The sequence below is a fragment of the Diuraphis noxia genome, unplaced genomic scaffold, assembly GCF_037042655.1.
Source record: "Diuraphis noxia isolate RWA-SAM2 unplaced genomic scaffold, SU_Dnox_SAM2 contig0003, whole genome shotgun sequence".
NCBI classification, from domain to species: domain Eukaryota; kingdom Metazoa; phylum Arthropoda; class Insecta; order Hemiptera; family Aphididae; genus Diuraphis; species Diuraphis noxia.
The window spans coordinates 81,743,537-81,760,642 of NW_028301713.1; the positions used below are offsets into that span (position 1 = coordinate 81,743,537).

The following is a 17,106-nucleotide window of genomic DNA, read 5'->3' on the forward strand; positions in this document are numbered from 1 at the left end:
GACCGTGGTATTACGTAACATAAAAATAAATAACCTACAACTTAAAAATCATAGACTAAAAAAATTAAATCAACAATATTTTGAAACCTTTGTATCTATATTTACTTCATTTAGAATCTAAAAGTTCTAAAATAATGATTCTAACTTCTTAATAATACCCCGGGTGTATATTATTGTAGTTGGTAGTTATAATAATAAATATTATATACGTATAGATTAATTAATAGAATTTGATAACAAAAGACTATATATGATCAACTATAGATTCAATTTTAAAATAGCAGTTCATGATATTATAATAATATATTAATATAAGCATTTTTCTGATTGTCAAATATTATTTATTTTATGATTTACTGTCTATTCTCGATTAAGTAATATTTAAATTAAATACATTTTATTTAGCTGGTAATGTTTAGTATTTAATATAAAATAATATTGCAATAACCAAATCTTGTCTATTTACATTTTACAGAAATATAATTATTTTATAAACCAATAAGATACTAAATTTTAGCTGAGACAAGATGTTCAGTAAAAACCAACTTCTCTAGTCTAAGGGCTAGTTGTACCATCTCTGATTAAAGTTAACCGGGGTTTAATCGGCCGAATTTGCACGGTTAAATATCTGTTATCAGCTGATTAAGCATAATCGAAGTTTAACCGTAGACGGTACAACTTATTGGCCCTAAAGTGTATCAAAACATTTTTGAGTCATTCTATTAGTGAAAATCAATCAAATGGTCTGGCACTATACCAATACCACTACTTAATACATTCATTAGGACATTGAAATAAATATTGATAAATTTACCGCCAAAAAATTGATGCATTTAGTTTTAAAATTTCAACTTGATTGTTATTTGTTACTATTATCCTGACCACGAAAAATTCAATTTAATTATAATTTTAGACATCAAGTTATTTATATAGTTGTAACTATATATTTTATATTCAAAAATAAATTCGTATGTCTTACTTAAACGTATGTTTTGTCATTTTAAAACTTATTAAGTAATGATAAAATAAGTGACCTACTGGCTACTATTCTCAAAAAATAAATCGCTAGCTACGGTACTAAAACACCTATATACATATCTTTTACTAAAAATTGTACATAAATAGGTATTATATAATTTTTTTAAATTGAGGCATTGTTTTTCAACCTTTTTAGTGTTGCGAACTCCAAAATAGGTATAAAATATGGCCAATCACTTCGCGACCCTCTACCCCCTCCTATCTATATTAGGTAAAAATTTGAACACAAAAAATATCCATTCATTAACCAAACGAAATATACCATTTCGAATATCAATTTATAAATAGCATGTTAAGTAATTTAAGCTTGTCACACCTAAACGTTATGTTATATTTAAATCAGCGTTTTATTATTTTTGACCTACACGATCACCTAGTTGAGAAACGCTATCTTAAGGGGATATTTAGCAAATGGGTGCTATTGAGGTTGATATACCTAGTTAGTTTTTCGTGTAGGCAGTCAATTCTACGGAAACCACTGATGTTATGACAATATAGTTATGTTACATAAATGGTGAGTCGTTACCTCGTTACTTCTACCAATCCCATATCTACATAATATGTAGACGATGTGCATTATAATTTATAATATTGTATTGGTCGATGTAAGGATGTACGAGTTAATAATAGTTTCTTTAATTATTATAAATGTATCAGTGTATCGTTACAGCCTTAATAATAATAATTATTATTGATGTACCTAATTGTAATTATGTTGTAATATTGTTGGTGCAATAATCTATCTTTATACATTTCTATAGAATATCTATGAATATTACGATATGGTCAAAATCATGATTTAGATTAATTAGATTAGTTGGATTAAATAACATTAACTAATTTATATTAATTCATATTATAACTGGATTATGTAAATATCCAAAATATTTTATCATAATAGTCTCATTCTCATACCATAAATTCAAAAGATATTAATTAAACTTTTTAATTTAAGCAATAAATTGAACGTATTATAAGAATCATATTAATTATGAATCTATGTGACTAAGTATATAAATGTTTTTAAAAAAATATAAAAAACAAGACTACGCTTCATATTACTTATGAGTTATGAATTCATTCATTAAAACGTCTTATTATTTTAACAAAATTAAAATAGCTGTTATCTGAGATGAAAATAATTTTGCTAATATTTTTGAATATAATCCAGTTTATGACATTCACTTTTAGACGGTAATTTCTTTTGACTATTTGTTCTTGTCTTAAACATATACTTTGGTATTTATAAAAAACCTAATGTAGCTTTCTTACAAAATCTAATATAATTTATTTTTTCTGTCATTTTTAAATCACTTAGTGATATTTATGCTGTATGATTAAATTTAATTATGTTCCACGTAATTTTAAGTTGTAATATTTACAAATTTATCAAAATCGATAGATTCGTTTTTTATTGTAAAGATACTTGAATTCTATAATTATTTAATTTTACATTGAATCTATATAATGTAACTTAATTCTTATTTGGCATATTATACACATAATACCTATAATATTGATAACTGCAAGATAATGTATATAGTAAGTATGGTCAGAATTATGTATGAGGAGAATACTGTGAGAGTATATAATGATATAATATTTTTAATTTTTAATTACACCGAAAAATATTTTATTAAAATATTGTTTGTCTAGAACCTAGATTCTAGATGAAAATAAATATATTATTATATTAAATAGAATTGTGTAGGTACGCTTATTTTTTCATTATATAGGTATTTTTCACTAAGTGTATATACATTCGAATATTTGATAAAGACACTGTCAATTCCAAATCCAAATCAACTTTATGTTTTACGAACAATTCTTATTAAGTATTATCGGTGTGTAGGTAGGTACTGTGTTTTATACAGGGACAATGCTTGTATAAGAGAATCGTAACTCCTCCTTCTCTTCTTCGTCTTTCATTTTTTTCTCATAACCTCAGATTAAGAATGCTCTAGATTGTATTTAGTTCCATATTTTATCATTAAAATTTAAAATTTTTTTTGTTCCAGAGGTATTTGCCCTTCATGAGGAATGCACCGCTCTTCGATGCAGCCGATGGCGGTGGTGGCGTCGGTCGGTCCAACGGCGGTGTCCGCGGGGTCCAATGCGTTTTGAAAACCGCGTTCTAAATATAAAATCACCAACGGACAGCTAAGTCGTGTCGGCGGCGACGACGACGGTTGTGGTGGGACACGAGCAAACGAGTGGCATATCAGCCGCAGCTGTTGTGTACACGGAGTGTTAATTAAATCACATCACCGGAGACACCGAGTCGTCGGTGATACGGCGGACGCGGAACACGCGCACGAGGGGAAAACCTGCGTCGTATCGTAAATGAAATATAAAATGTAAATCGCAATAACAAATTCCCGGGTTTCAAGAGTGTGAGCCACTGTTACCGAGGTATGTCGGTAGTACGATTTTTCATTCCTCCGGTACCTCTTCCTGACACATCCGTGTCCGTCCACCGACGATCCAAAATTGCGGTTCGAACGATACCGTGTTTCCGAGTGCGGCAGAATTTTACAATTCATACTGCAATATAACATTATAAATCTGAAATCGAACGTGCCGATCGCCTATCTCCTGTACCGCGTTACAAAAGCATCCTTTATAATTTCGAACACCCATTATCATCCTCCCAGCTCTTTTTCTCACAATTATATTACATAATTATTAATACCTATAAATCATCATCGTCACGGTCATCATCGTTCTCGTCATTGAATCAGCCACGCGATAACTGCCGGAGTGACAGATTCACGACTTCAGGAAACAGCGTATCCGAAACCGTCATGACGCACAACAGCAAGACTTCGTTACTGAACAACGCCGACTATGGCGGCGGGGGCGGTGGAACGGCCGCCGCCGTTGCCCGACCTACCACATGGATCAGGTGAGTGTCCGTCGTCGGCTACATTATGATAACAACAGTATATTATAATCTCACGTGACGAGAAAATACACCGTAATAGTTCCAATAATTGAACCATGCCCTTTGATCTTGCGCATGATGTACATGTCGTGTGCAACTATACACGGCGGCTATCTACAGTATATAGTTGCTGCAGTTGATTCAATGTATATTATATATCTTTGATTTAGACACCGTCATTGTTATTCATCCGTTTGATTAAAATACGTATCACGCGACGTATAAAAATTATCGTGTTTTTAGATTCTGAGCGGAGCTATGAATGTATTGATTTTACCATGATGTGTGTGTTTTTTTTTTTGTGTCTGTCATCACGTTTTGGGGTAGTAAAAGTGCTTCGATTTTTGATTTCAGTACCTCGTTCGATCAGAAAGTGAATCTAGTTGGTACCTTGAAAGGTCAAAAGTAAAAAATTAAGGGGGAAACAGGAAATTTTACGCACAATTAGTTGTCGAAAAAATCGATTTTGGTTTTTTGATGTAACTTTAAAACAAATGACCATAAATACATGACATTTTCGCCAAATGTTTATATAAGTATACTCTATCCACCACGAAATTTTCGAAAATTTTTGACTTAAGTTGAATTATTCATAGGTATTTGCAATTTTCGAACATTATTAGTTTTATTTAAATTGATATCGATAAAAATTTATTTGTTGGGTAGAAAAGCTTGAAAATTTAATACAAGGCTCTTAATATACTGTTACAATAGCAGTTGAAAAATAAAAGAAATTCAGTCACATTTTTTTTTTTACATAAGCATTCAAAGTTTGAATTTTGACAAAATACGAAAAAATCACAAAAATTCGCAAATTATTTTAAGCTAGAAATTCATAAAAAAATTATGTCAAAAATGTCAAAAAAAGTTTGTCAATCTTTATCACAAAAAAAATGTCCACCAGAAATTCAAATTAAATTTTTATGAGCATTTGAAATTTAAATTTTTACAACATTGAATTTTCATTTGTTTTCTCATTTAGCGATTTTCTTACTCTGGCGTAACTCTAAAACAAATGACCGGAGATACATGAAATTTTCACTGAATGTTTATATAGGCATTTTATATATTTGATATTGATATAATTTTCAAAATATTTAGATTTGTTTTGAGCTGTTTAAATTTTTCAACTTTTTGGTTTTTTTTTTCTATAAATATCGATAAAAATTTATTTGTTGGGTAGAATACAAGGCTTCTAACACATTGTTACAATAGCATTTGAAAAATATTAAAAATAAAATCACGAAAATCACGAAAATTCGTAAATTATTTTACGCTAGAAATTCATAAAATTTTTTCCTTTTATATCTAAGATTTGAAAATTTAATACAAGGCTCCTAAAATATTTTTACAATAGTAGTTGAAAAATAAATGAAATATATAGTCACAATTATTTTTTATAAGCATTCAAAGTTTGAATCGATTTGCATATCAATGTGAATTGTGATTATAGTTTATAACTTACTATTACGTTATTCATATATTTTATTAAATCTTATATTGAGCATTATTTACATGACTACATGCATGGTTTTATATATTTAATAAATTAGTAAAAATAGGTTATTTATTAACTAAAAAATAAAAAATAATGTTTTATTAGTATTACCTACTATAGCTGTCTTAAATATTCTTATAACCATTATAATAGTGTTTTTATATTTTAATTTTAACTGTATTGCACTGTGTAAGTTTTCGTTAATAATTTATTTTTTTAGTTAATCGTTTTTTTAGATTATTTTGTAAAGTTAAACACTGTATTACAGAGATCCAAAATTATTATATTTTATAGTATTTATTTGAAAGTATAAGGTATTTAAAGGTACTTAAGCTAATAATTTTCAACAAAATATTATATAGAGAAATCATATACAATTTTCAAATGTTGAAATTCTAATTTCTTTTGAACATTAACATTTTTAAAACAGTTATGCAAGTTACCACATTTACCTGAGTGGGGATGAAGATGAAACAATAATATATAATATAGTATACTGTAATATTTAATAGGCGCCAGATAGATTAGGTATGGGAACCTAGTTGTTATGTAGGTGGACAGGCATATGCATGAGAATAATCATAGTGCGAGACTCTGCTTACAAAGTGTAGGTATTTAATAATTTACAACTTTGTTATATTATGATATAACAGTTTTTTGGTATATTCAATTATTTACTCAGTTAAAATCTAATGTTTAATTGATTTACCTACAATTCATGTATGTATTTTCTATTAATATACGATATACCTACCTATAAGTATATTATTTTATACTTGAAAAACAGAACCTATCTTAACATTCTTGGCTGTTCATATAATGTGAAGGACCATGTCAAACCTGTAAGATTCGTCAAAAACTGACAAAGAAATTATTCAAATTAATTTATTAATCAATGACAATAAATTGGTATTAGTAGGTACGTCAAGATTAAACTCTCAATCTCAGATTAATATTAAACCATGATCAGAGCTCTGAATATTCTATTTTTTTCTTATTTTGAATAATATACTTATATAAAGTGAAATATACGTAGTAATTATCAAGCCCCAATGGATTTATATTTTAAAAATTTAAACCTACCTAATTTTATTTTGACACGTGTTCAGGAAAACTAAAATTTTTTCGCATGTATATTTTTAAACTAGACAATATTAATATCATCGTTTTTATGTAATATTTTATCCAACATCTTTAAAAAAAAAATTTGTTTAATATTTTTACCATATAATTATTATTATTGTTAGGCTTATATATTGTTAAGTTTATTTATTGCTTTAATATTAACAATTATGCTAGCTGTATAGTACCTATACCTACTTAATTTATTATAATTAATACAATATATCGTTGGTAGTTATTTTTTAATTAAATTTCATGAATATTATCTTATAATCAGTTTATTTAGTTTATTAATAATGCAATAATTAAACAAAAATTTTAATTTTAATCAAAAATATATTTTTTGCTATATATATTTAATAATATCGAATTTAATAGCGCTTAACAGATGTAGATATAGCCTTATAGGCTAGGAATGTCTTATTATAATTAATTTAAAAAAAAAAATAATAACGCTTAACGATATTTACATTCAACAAAAGCTTGCAAGTTAGAGAAAAATATTTAATGAAATTAGATCTATTTAACGTGTTAAGTATCAAATATATTTAATTTTTCTAATCAATATCATGGCTTATATCGTTAAAAAGTTAGTACATGCCCATAAAAGTAATCATAGAAAAATTAATACAAATTGAAAATGTTGTATAAAATAATTATATATTAATTTATTTTCTTCGTTATAAAGAACTTAAAACGCTTAAAATAATAGATATAATCTATTATATAAATAATGGATAAATAAGAAAATAACTATATTTTTAATTGCTGTTTACTCTTATATTGGATGAATTACATTTTAATTACCTATAACTCAGTAACATTTTGTATATTGTATACTACTATTATATTGCTTGTTTGCCATGCTATTTTCAATTAGAGTTGTTTCGTTAAGTCACATTTTATTACTAGAAGCTGTTTTTTCTTACTTAATTTAGTAATTATTTTTAGATTAGAATATTAAGTACCAATATTAACGCTTTTTAAGATTGAATATTTTTTATTTTATCTATTATATTGTATGAAAATTTCTTTTGTAAGTAGTTTCCATTTTACATTCAATATATCAATGACTTGTGTGTTGTGTTAACATATTCATGTTTTGTTTTCATTATATTTTATTGTAGATTTCTTGCACTTAATTTTTTGTGAATATTAAGGTGTTTAGGAAAGCATACATTGATTTTTTATTTTTGTTTCAATCATCATTTTTTCGTTATTGGTCATTTTTGTTTCTTATCACCTAATGGCCAAGATCTAAAATGTTTGCGAATCCTTATTTATTAGCTATGTATAAACTTCAGTTTATTGGTATTTTGCAGAGGAGGTAATAAATTCTGAATTTCTCAATTGTTTCTCTAAGCACAAAGAAATACTAATTATAATCGTATAATAACTTAAATAAATGCTTCAAGTAGAATAGATTCTTAAATGTGATTATTCATTATTACACTTTAATCTAGTGTTAAGAAGAAATACGAAATATAAAAAACTGGTCTATGTTATCAAGGAACCCCTATTGAGGAGCAAAGAGTTCATGTCCCACCTTAGATAATAAAAGTCATGCAAAAAAACTATATAGGTATGCTCAAGGCTGGGCATTAACGAGTTAAAAAGTTAAAGTTAAGTTACTTTTAACTAAGTTATTTAACGAGTTACTTTTATTTTCAAAAGGAACTTCCAGCTTAACGAGTTTCTTTTTTTTTTAAACAACTTCTAACTTAACGAGTTAATTTATTAATTTGTCCTAATATAAATTTCATATATTTAAAATTATATTTTGATTTTTATAACTTATTGATATTATGTATATAAAAATAATAATTGTGGGAATAACTAAATACTTTACGATATGAATGTGAGTGTTTTGCATTATTTTTATATTTGAAATTTCAATAGATATTAGAATAACGTGTACCTATAACTACAACTATCTATACCTATATAAAATTTGGGAAACGATTTACGAGTAATAATAATAGTATTAGATAATAATATTTTATTTTATTCTGCTTATTCGCAGAAAATATGTATAATATATATATATATATAATATATAATATATTATAATAAAACAAAAATGTTATAGGACCATAATAGGGGTAATAATTATTTTGAGAAAAGAAAAAAATATTATTTAATTTCCTTGTATGCAGAGATAATATACTCTTACTAATTTAATGTTAGATCTTATAATTGATTGAAGTATGTAAGTAGTACTTACTAAGTACCTACTGTAATTAATACAATTACATATGTTTATTGAAAATAGTTAGACTTCCATTATATTGTGTTATTTGTTAAGCTTTGATAAAAATGTATGATAATTTATTGGACATGAAAAAAGAAAATTAACTTATTTTTAACTAAGTTAAGTTACTTTTTTTTCAAATTAACTTTTAACTTTTAACGAGTTAAATTAATAAGAAAACTAACTTTTAACTTTAAACTTAACTTACATTTTTCTGTATTAACTTAACTTAACGAGTTAAAATAATTAGTTAACTTGCCCAGCCTCGGGTATGCTTTGAATCTATTTACCTATTTCATATTAAATACCAATAATACCATACTTTATATCTTATACAGAATAATAGGTTTTAGAATCTAGTTTCATTTTGACACCCCTCCTGAAAACAACCCTTTGGTCGCCGATGCATATTTTAATATGAACGGATTTGTTTCTATATTATCTTAACATAGAAAATTCAAAAAAAACATTCTTCTCAAGTCGGATTGATTATACTGTTTGGAATTGTTTACTGAAATGAATACGGAATAAAATTAACAGTTATTGAATTTAAAAAGCGTTTTTGAAAAGATAGTCCACTGACTAATATGATACGCATACATCGCTGAAACGCATAAAAATGCAAATATAATTTTTTTTTTTTTTCGAAGTTTATTAAGGCTTCAACAACACAGGTTTTTAGCCTACTTTAGTTAAAATGTATACAAGAAAAAGAAAGGAAAATATATATATGTATACATTAAATTTTGGAATACATTTTACTACATTTTAATAGTTATTATTTACAATGGGTATTTAGTGTTTATATTATGGAAAAATGTACTGATTGCAACTGTGTTTTCATCTTTGAAGGCTTGATAGAGTGATGCTGGATTTTGGAGTATCTTGCGTGCTTCAGTGAATTTGGGGCAGATGATTACGATATGTTCAATTGATAGAGTTACGTTGCAAGTATCGCATACGGGTGCTGGTTCTTTTTTGATGATAAATATTTTATTGAATATGAATTGTGCGATCACTACAATCAACGTTTTATTTTAGTTAAAACAAACTGATTATTTTAAATTAGTTTAAATCAGGAGATTATAATCTGTGAAATTAGCAGTTTTCTCGAACACATGATACAATATTGACAGTATTATTGAATTCCGATTTACCTGACATTTTATTTTGATATTAATACATATTTATGTGATTCCATTGTAAGCCTAACTCTTAAAACTGCATTTTAACAAATAATTATTCTATTAAGTGTATCATAAAACATATAAGAGCCGATGTATTATTTTATTAATAATGTATGCATATATTATCATAATCTAGTTTCATAACGTAATTTCATTACAAATTCCTATTCTCTTGAAGCATTTAGATTTAATAGATAACATTTAGATATCGAGAGATTGTTTTCGTTACCAACCTATATCAATATCATATTTGTAGTTATTGATTATACCGATAAATATTTGTTACAGTTTGTAGATGAACAGACAATAATAATACACAAATTATTAACTACCAACACAATATACATATTAAAATATTATTATACTATCAAAATAAACAGACATACAGTTTACTGAAAATATTTTTTTATCAAAATATTATCTATTGATATCAGGTTACATAGTACATACATATCACATTATAATATATACCAACATAAAGTTAAGATAATTTAACGAGTATTATAAGAATTTTGCTTTTGAATCATTTTAAAAAACTAATATGTCATCAGTTAATTCGTACAGTGATGACAATGTTAATCATTTTGCTTGACATTTAGTATTCAAGTAAAACCCAGGACACCATTAATTTTCAGAACTATTTGACACAACCATTCAAAAATAATATATTAAATTTGTTTCGTTTGCTCGGTTAGATCGTTTAGATCGTTTTTATTTTTTATTTGTATAATATTATTTTAATATTATGTTCCTCCCGGAACTGCAAATATTATTTGCATTTATTATTTATTTTATTGTTTACTAAAACTACTTATTGCCCAGCTATTTATTAAGGTATTTAATTTTCATTTAATTATTATAGGTAATTTTGAATTTTATATTAGAGTAGAAAATGTTTTCTTTATATTTTAGTTTAATTTATAACAGATAAGAATCACTGTTCTATATGATGTATCGATATGTTCATTAGTCTAATGAGAAAATTCTTAAATTTAAAAGGTTTATAGTTTATTTATTTAAATACAGTGGATGGTGTATTCGTATTAATATTCTTTTTTATACTTTCAACGATGGAATTTTTATATAAAATAGAGATAATTATAGAAATTACATTCATTATTATTATTATTATTCCATTATAATAATTATTAGACAGAGTTTTGTGCATCTATCGGTTTATAAATTTATTTGTTAGTTTTTATCAAGAACGTGAGTAACAATTTATTTCGGTATTACAGTTAAATTTAAATTAAAGTAATTAAATACTATTTAAAAAAATAAAAAAAATACCTACGTATAGTTATCATAATATGCTCAATAATATGATGATTTAAATTATTTTATTGGTGCTTGATCTTTTAATACTTTATCTATAGCTTTCAACGTAAATACTAGTACATTGGTAGGTACTGTACTGAGTAATATACTTTGTTTTTATCGATTGAAGCCTCGGACATTTTAAATGACATTAAATTAGATACCACATCGTTACATGGTTATATAAATTATTGGCATATTTAAATGGATAATCATCGAATGAAAAATGCTGAATGTTAATTAAATGCTATAATGTATATTTAGCAAATGTAAATTTGTTTTATTTAATAAATCAAATGTTTACGTATAATTTTAAAAATTACTATTTGTTTGTTATTCTTCTTTTAAAAGCGTAATATGGTTTTTTTTTTTTAAATTAAATAACGAAATACAATTATTTTTTGTGCAATAGAATATATAATATTAGAAATATATCATTGTAAATTAGCAGTTACTATTTACTATACATTGATCATATAGTATAAACATAATAAAAAAAAAAAATATTACAGTAAAGAAATGGTGCTGGGCTATCGCATTTATTAAACATTTTAGATTTGATTTGAGTTTTAAGGAATACACAACATTATAATATTTTATATTTGAATATATCAATGAAAATGTATTAATTATATTGATCATTTTTCAGGCAACCTCAATATTTTAGTATTGGTTCCGTTCGAGTTCGGTTTGGTCCAATATCTACCAAAAATGATGTCACCGTGGCTCCATCTAATGGCGAGTTCCAACTAGATACTGACGCTAAAGAATCGTCGTGCTGCTGCGGAGTAACATCCCGAATCCCTCTTCCGACCGGCTCTAATAATAGACATACTACTGGCGCTACTTGTCTGCCCCGAATACAGGCGCCAGTATACCGTAGCTCATTGGATTGGTCTAACCGTGTTCAAAAATCGTCGTCCGGTTGTTTCGGTAAGTTAAATGTCGATCGTGTTCCGTTAGTCACTAAAATCTGTGACGATTCTAAAAGTCTACTTTTACAAGAGCAAGAAGCTATTAATCTGGACCGGTTCCAAAGGTTTCGTTTCGGCAGTCGCAACGGTAGAGGTGGCTCACAAAATAAAAAACCTAAACAAAACGTGACACAGAGAACTACTGACAAATCCGATCGGCTGAGGAAGCTCACAGACAAGCTGAAGCAGCCACCGGCTTGTGAGGCACAGGCGTCAGATATTAAAGATGAAAATCTGATGGGTAGCACAGCCACGTCGACAGCGAATTTGAGTGGTGAGGAATCGTTAGATAAGTTCGAAGATGGTATACGAAAACCCGAATCTAGAACTATAGTCGGTTCCTATTACCAGCGGTCTATACCGTTTAGGAGTGCATCATTTTCCCAAGTTTATTATTCGCCATCTGACGGTAAATATATAAGATCCGATGGACGGAAAAGGAGTACACCAAATCCTGTTACCCTTTCTCGTAAAGCCCATTCATCTGAACCTGTAAGATCTTATTCTCAAGACCACGATGCTATAGATGTACCTACGCCCCCTAGACGAAAAAATAAATCGTTTAAGTCTTCAGATCAATTGTGTCAGTCAGACGTAGCGATAATTGAAGAATCGCTAGAAGTATCAGTTGAAGAATCTCCTGATCAAGTAACCGAAGAAACATTTTTATCGGAGTGGAAATCTGAGACTGACGGTACTGTTCAGAATATCGAGGATAGTACTACTAGTACACCTGTTGATTCACCAAAAGAAGAACCACAGAGTCCGGATTTCCCACAAATGCCTCAGTGGTCGTCCCTCACAGAACTGCCCCTACTACGACCTAAATTATCTGCGCAGAGTTCTGAAGAAAAAGATGAAGAAAAAATAGTATGTTCATCGCCAAAAGTAAATTACCGTAAATATTTATTGTCAAAAGCAGACTCTTTGTCAGAAGGTGAAAGCGACCAAGGTAATCATAGTCAAACTTTATCACCAACAAGAGAGTGTACATCATCTCCATGCAATGACAACTCTGATTCCGAAAAAAATTCTGGTCCCCCCGTGCCTTACTCAAAAAGACCTCTCCGTGGTCCGTATTTGGAAATGATAGTAAATGAAAAAAAAAAACCAGAAGTGAATGGTAAGAAGCAAGATGCCTTGAAGTTCCTTGATGAATATCCTAAGCAAATCCGATCGGCCGACGATTGTCAGCTAAAAAGAAGCTACACCTCGCCCGACCAACCGTCGGACCGGTTAAGACTCAGAACATCGCCGAAAAGAAAAACCAGTGCAAATTTACCGTTGTCAGTTACGGCCGGAAAGAAACATGGCACTAATGAAACAGTGGTTTGTCATCAAAGAACAACGTCTAGTCCAAGTCAGTTGGAAGGATGTTCGAGAGTGAAAAAAACGCCCGAACCTAGTCCTCAGCTATTAGCACAATTATTAAAAGGAAGCTCGGAACAAGTATATGGAGGACCTTTGACAAACCCATTAAAGGTAAATTTAATTATATTTTACCTATTTTAAATGCACAAAATATAATTAATATTAATGCTCAGCTATTAAACATTTATGATATTATAGTGAAAAAAAAATAATCAATATAAAATCTTGATTATAGGTATACAGAACATATAAATAAAATATGATTATTGCTTAGGTATACCAAATATCTATGATAAATTATCCTCTAACATTTCTAGACTAAACATAATATATTGGCTTAAACGTGTAGAGTTTTTGATATTTATTAATTATAATAATATAATTATGTTATTTGAAGTGAGTTTTTAAAGTAAAACTTATTTTTACACGATTTTGACAAATTCCAAACGATATTATTGTAATTATTAGCTTATAAAAAATCAATTCTTATTAGTTTCATAATATATGTATCTATGTATTAAGATGAACTAAGCATAATTTTTTATTATGAATAATAACAAAAGAAAATATAAAAATCTTATTTGTACAGTGTACATAGCATTAAAATTATGACGGATAATAGAGATACCTATATATTTAAACAAAATAGAAGTATAAAAAAGGATTTGTTTAGATTTTTAATTCCAATGTTGTTGTTGTTGTTAAAATAAACCTACAGATTAAACTATTAAAAATGGACTTGAAAGCTGTTGTGATGTTACGAACTCTATTTTTTAAAAAAGAACCGAACTCGACCCTGCGCATATTTTTAAATTGTACGAATTAAAATGAATAGAACTGAATTCAAGATTTACGTAATTTATTATTTCTATTTCATTCACATGACTATTTGTTATTTGGTTAATATATACGAAAAAATAGTGTAATAGTTTAATTTAATCTAAAATTAATTATAATTTTGAATTTGATTATTACCTGTGAAATCATACAGTTCATAACTAGAAAAATGGGTGAACCTATATATTAAAATAGTAGAAATTACATGATAGAGTTTGTATTAATTATCTGTTGAAGTATAAGGTATACCTATGTCTTGTAAAATCATGTTTGCCCATTTGCATTTAAATTACATTTTAATTTAAAGGGTTCATTGTCGTAATAAAATGGATTAATCCACGTATATTCTTTTAGCGCAATTCTAATTTATTATCAAAACACCTTTTTTGTTTTTATTTTTATAATAAAATTAACTATAATTTCAAGTTTTAAACTCGATTTCATTTATTTATTATTTATAAATAACAATAATACAATTGATAATCGTGATATACTAATGTACAAGTTCGTTATAAAGTTTTCTCGTATGATAATAAAATTATGTTATTTATTGGTATTTTAATGTATTCATAGTTAGTGATGGGTAGTGTATTTCAGTTGGTTTTAAAAATATGACTTAAATTTATTTTTCAAATATTTTAGTTTATTGTCAACTGTTTAGACGATGATAATATTTCCAATTTTCCAGTATAAATATATGTTACATATAGATATTCAACCGATAATATTAAGTTCTCGATTTTTTAGTATTGGTATTATGGTTTTATATTGAATTAGTATAGTAACTTATAAATAGGTAGGTATTTATTTATTTAATTTACATATGAATATATGATTAATATATTAAATTATCAATATTAGACAATTTTAATCAAATAGTTCTACAGTTGCATAATTTAAGTCAGTTTGATCTGATGATTATTTTAATTGTATATGGTTCAAATCAAACTCAAAAACGAAAAACATCAGTAATATTAAATTTATTATTTTACATTCTACGTAAATTTCATTCCTACATAAAACATGTCCAAAATAAAATGTAACTGACGTTATTATATTTTTCAGTTTTATTAATATTTATCACAATAGCACATTTTTGTAACACAAAATGTTAAAATCTTAAATCACAAAAGTTTATTGAAACTCATTATTAATATACATATATATTTCAAATAAAAGTTACAAAGAAATGTATTTCAACAAGGTTATGTACTCACATTTTTGCAGTTGTTGAAATGTCAACAAGTAACATTGTTATTTGTGTTATTGGTGAATGTATAACATTGTTATTAACCTTTATTTTTATTTGACTATAAATTATTTTTTAACTTTAAAAATAAAATCGTGCTATTCATTATTATTATACTTATACAATATGTATTATATATTATACACGATATTTCAATATTTTGACTATTTTTAAATATTCATACATAAATAACATTACTTAGATAATTAATTAAAACTGTACTATCTTATTACTTCGTGTTATCAAAATCAAAACTATAAAAGTTAAAATATTTCAGATGTTTTATCGATACTGCAGAGTATATATTACATACTTACTTAATAAAATGTAAAACAAATTATCTTTATAATTTTATTCTTCTTTAAATCTTTAAGAATACCAATATCTATAAATTAATATAAAATTGCCAAGGACTTAATTCATTATAAATCATATTGATGTAAAAACTAGTTTTCTGATTTAGTGATTTATTTTGTAAATTGTTTCTTTAATCTAACGAAAACATTTTCTTCGGAATCATTTTTCTTTCTTTTTTGTGTGTCAACTGGAGCGATCTTATTCCATCTCATTCAACATAAACTTGTACTTTATTCAGGGGGGTCTATTTACTATAAGTAATTCTAGGACAAATTCCAAATATTTTAAGAAAATACATAATATATACTACATTTTTAACGTGTATTATAAATTTTAATGTGCTTATTATTTGGAGCTGTTTATGTTCTAGTAAACGTCTAATCAGTTATTAAAATCTACACAATTTTTAATTAAAAAAAGTTAAGTTATATATTTATTTATTAAAATATTAATATGCTAATACTATATAGGTCAGAGCAGGAGTACACCGTAGGTATTTAAATCACATATAACTACCAAATGTTTATATATTTATTAGGCAATTAATTTCACTAATGTTATTTTAAACTGAAAATTAATGAATAATTAATTAATTATCTTATGATGTAACTTGGTTAGATTTATTTAAGCGATTTTTACGTGAATAAATTGAACACTACGTATGTACCTATTCACTTAACACTCAGCAATTGCAACGCTTTAAAATTTAAAGGCAGAATTTAATAAGCCAGAAGTATATATACTGAAAAAGTTCATCGGTATCGACGTGTTATTTTACCTTAAGCAAAAATAATATATGAAATATTGCATTTTTGACTCTACAAGATTATTTTAATAATTTAAATACTTTAAAATAATATCAATCAGTGTAAAGTTGGATACAATATACATTACTATGGCGATTGTTTTATAAAATATAATTGATAGGCATACAATATATATTTATTTGGTTTATTTATCA

The 17,106-nt window shown here is 26.6% G+C and overlaps 1 protein-coding gene across 1 annotated transcript in view; it reads left to right on the forward strand.

Moving 5' to 3' along the window:
- LOC107168182 (rho guanine nucleotide exchange factor 17) overlaps positions 1-17,106 on the forward strand; it is a 69,202-nt gene that overhangs the window by 10,560 nt on the left and 41,536 nt on the right. The window contains exons 2-3 of the mRNA XM_089222582.1: positions 3,057-3,943; positions 12,007-13,813. Coding sequence (XP_089078708.1) covers positions 3,843-3,943; positions 12,007-13,813 — 1,908 coding nt within the window. The 5' untranslated portion in view covers positions 3,057-3,842. The remainder of the gene's footprint in view (positions 1-3,056; positions 3,944-12,006; positions 13,814-17,106) is intronic.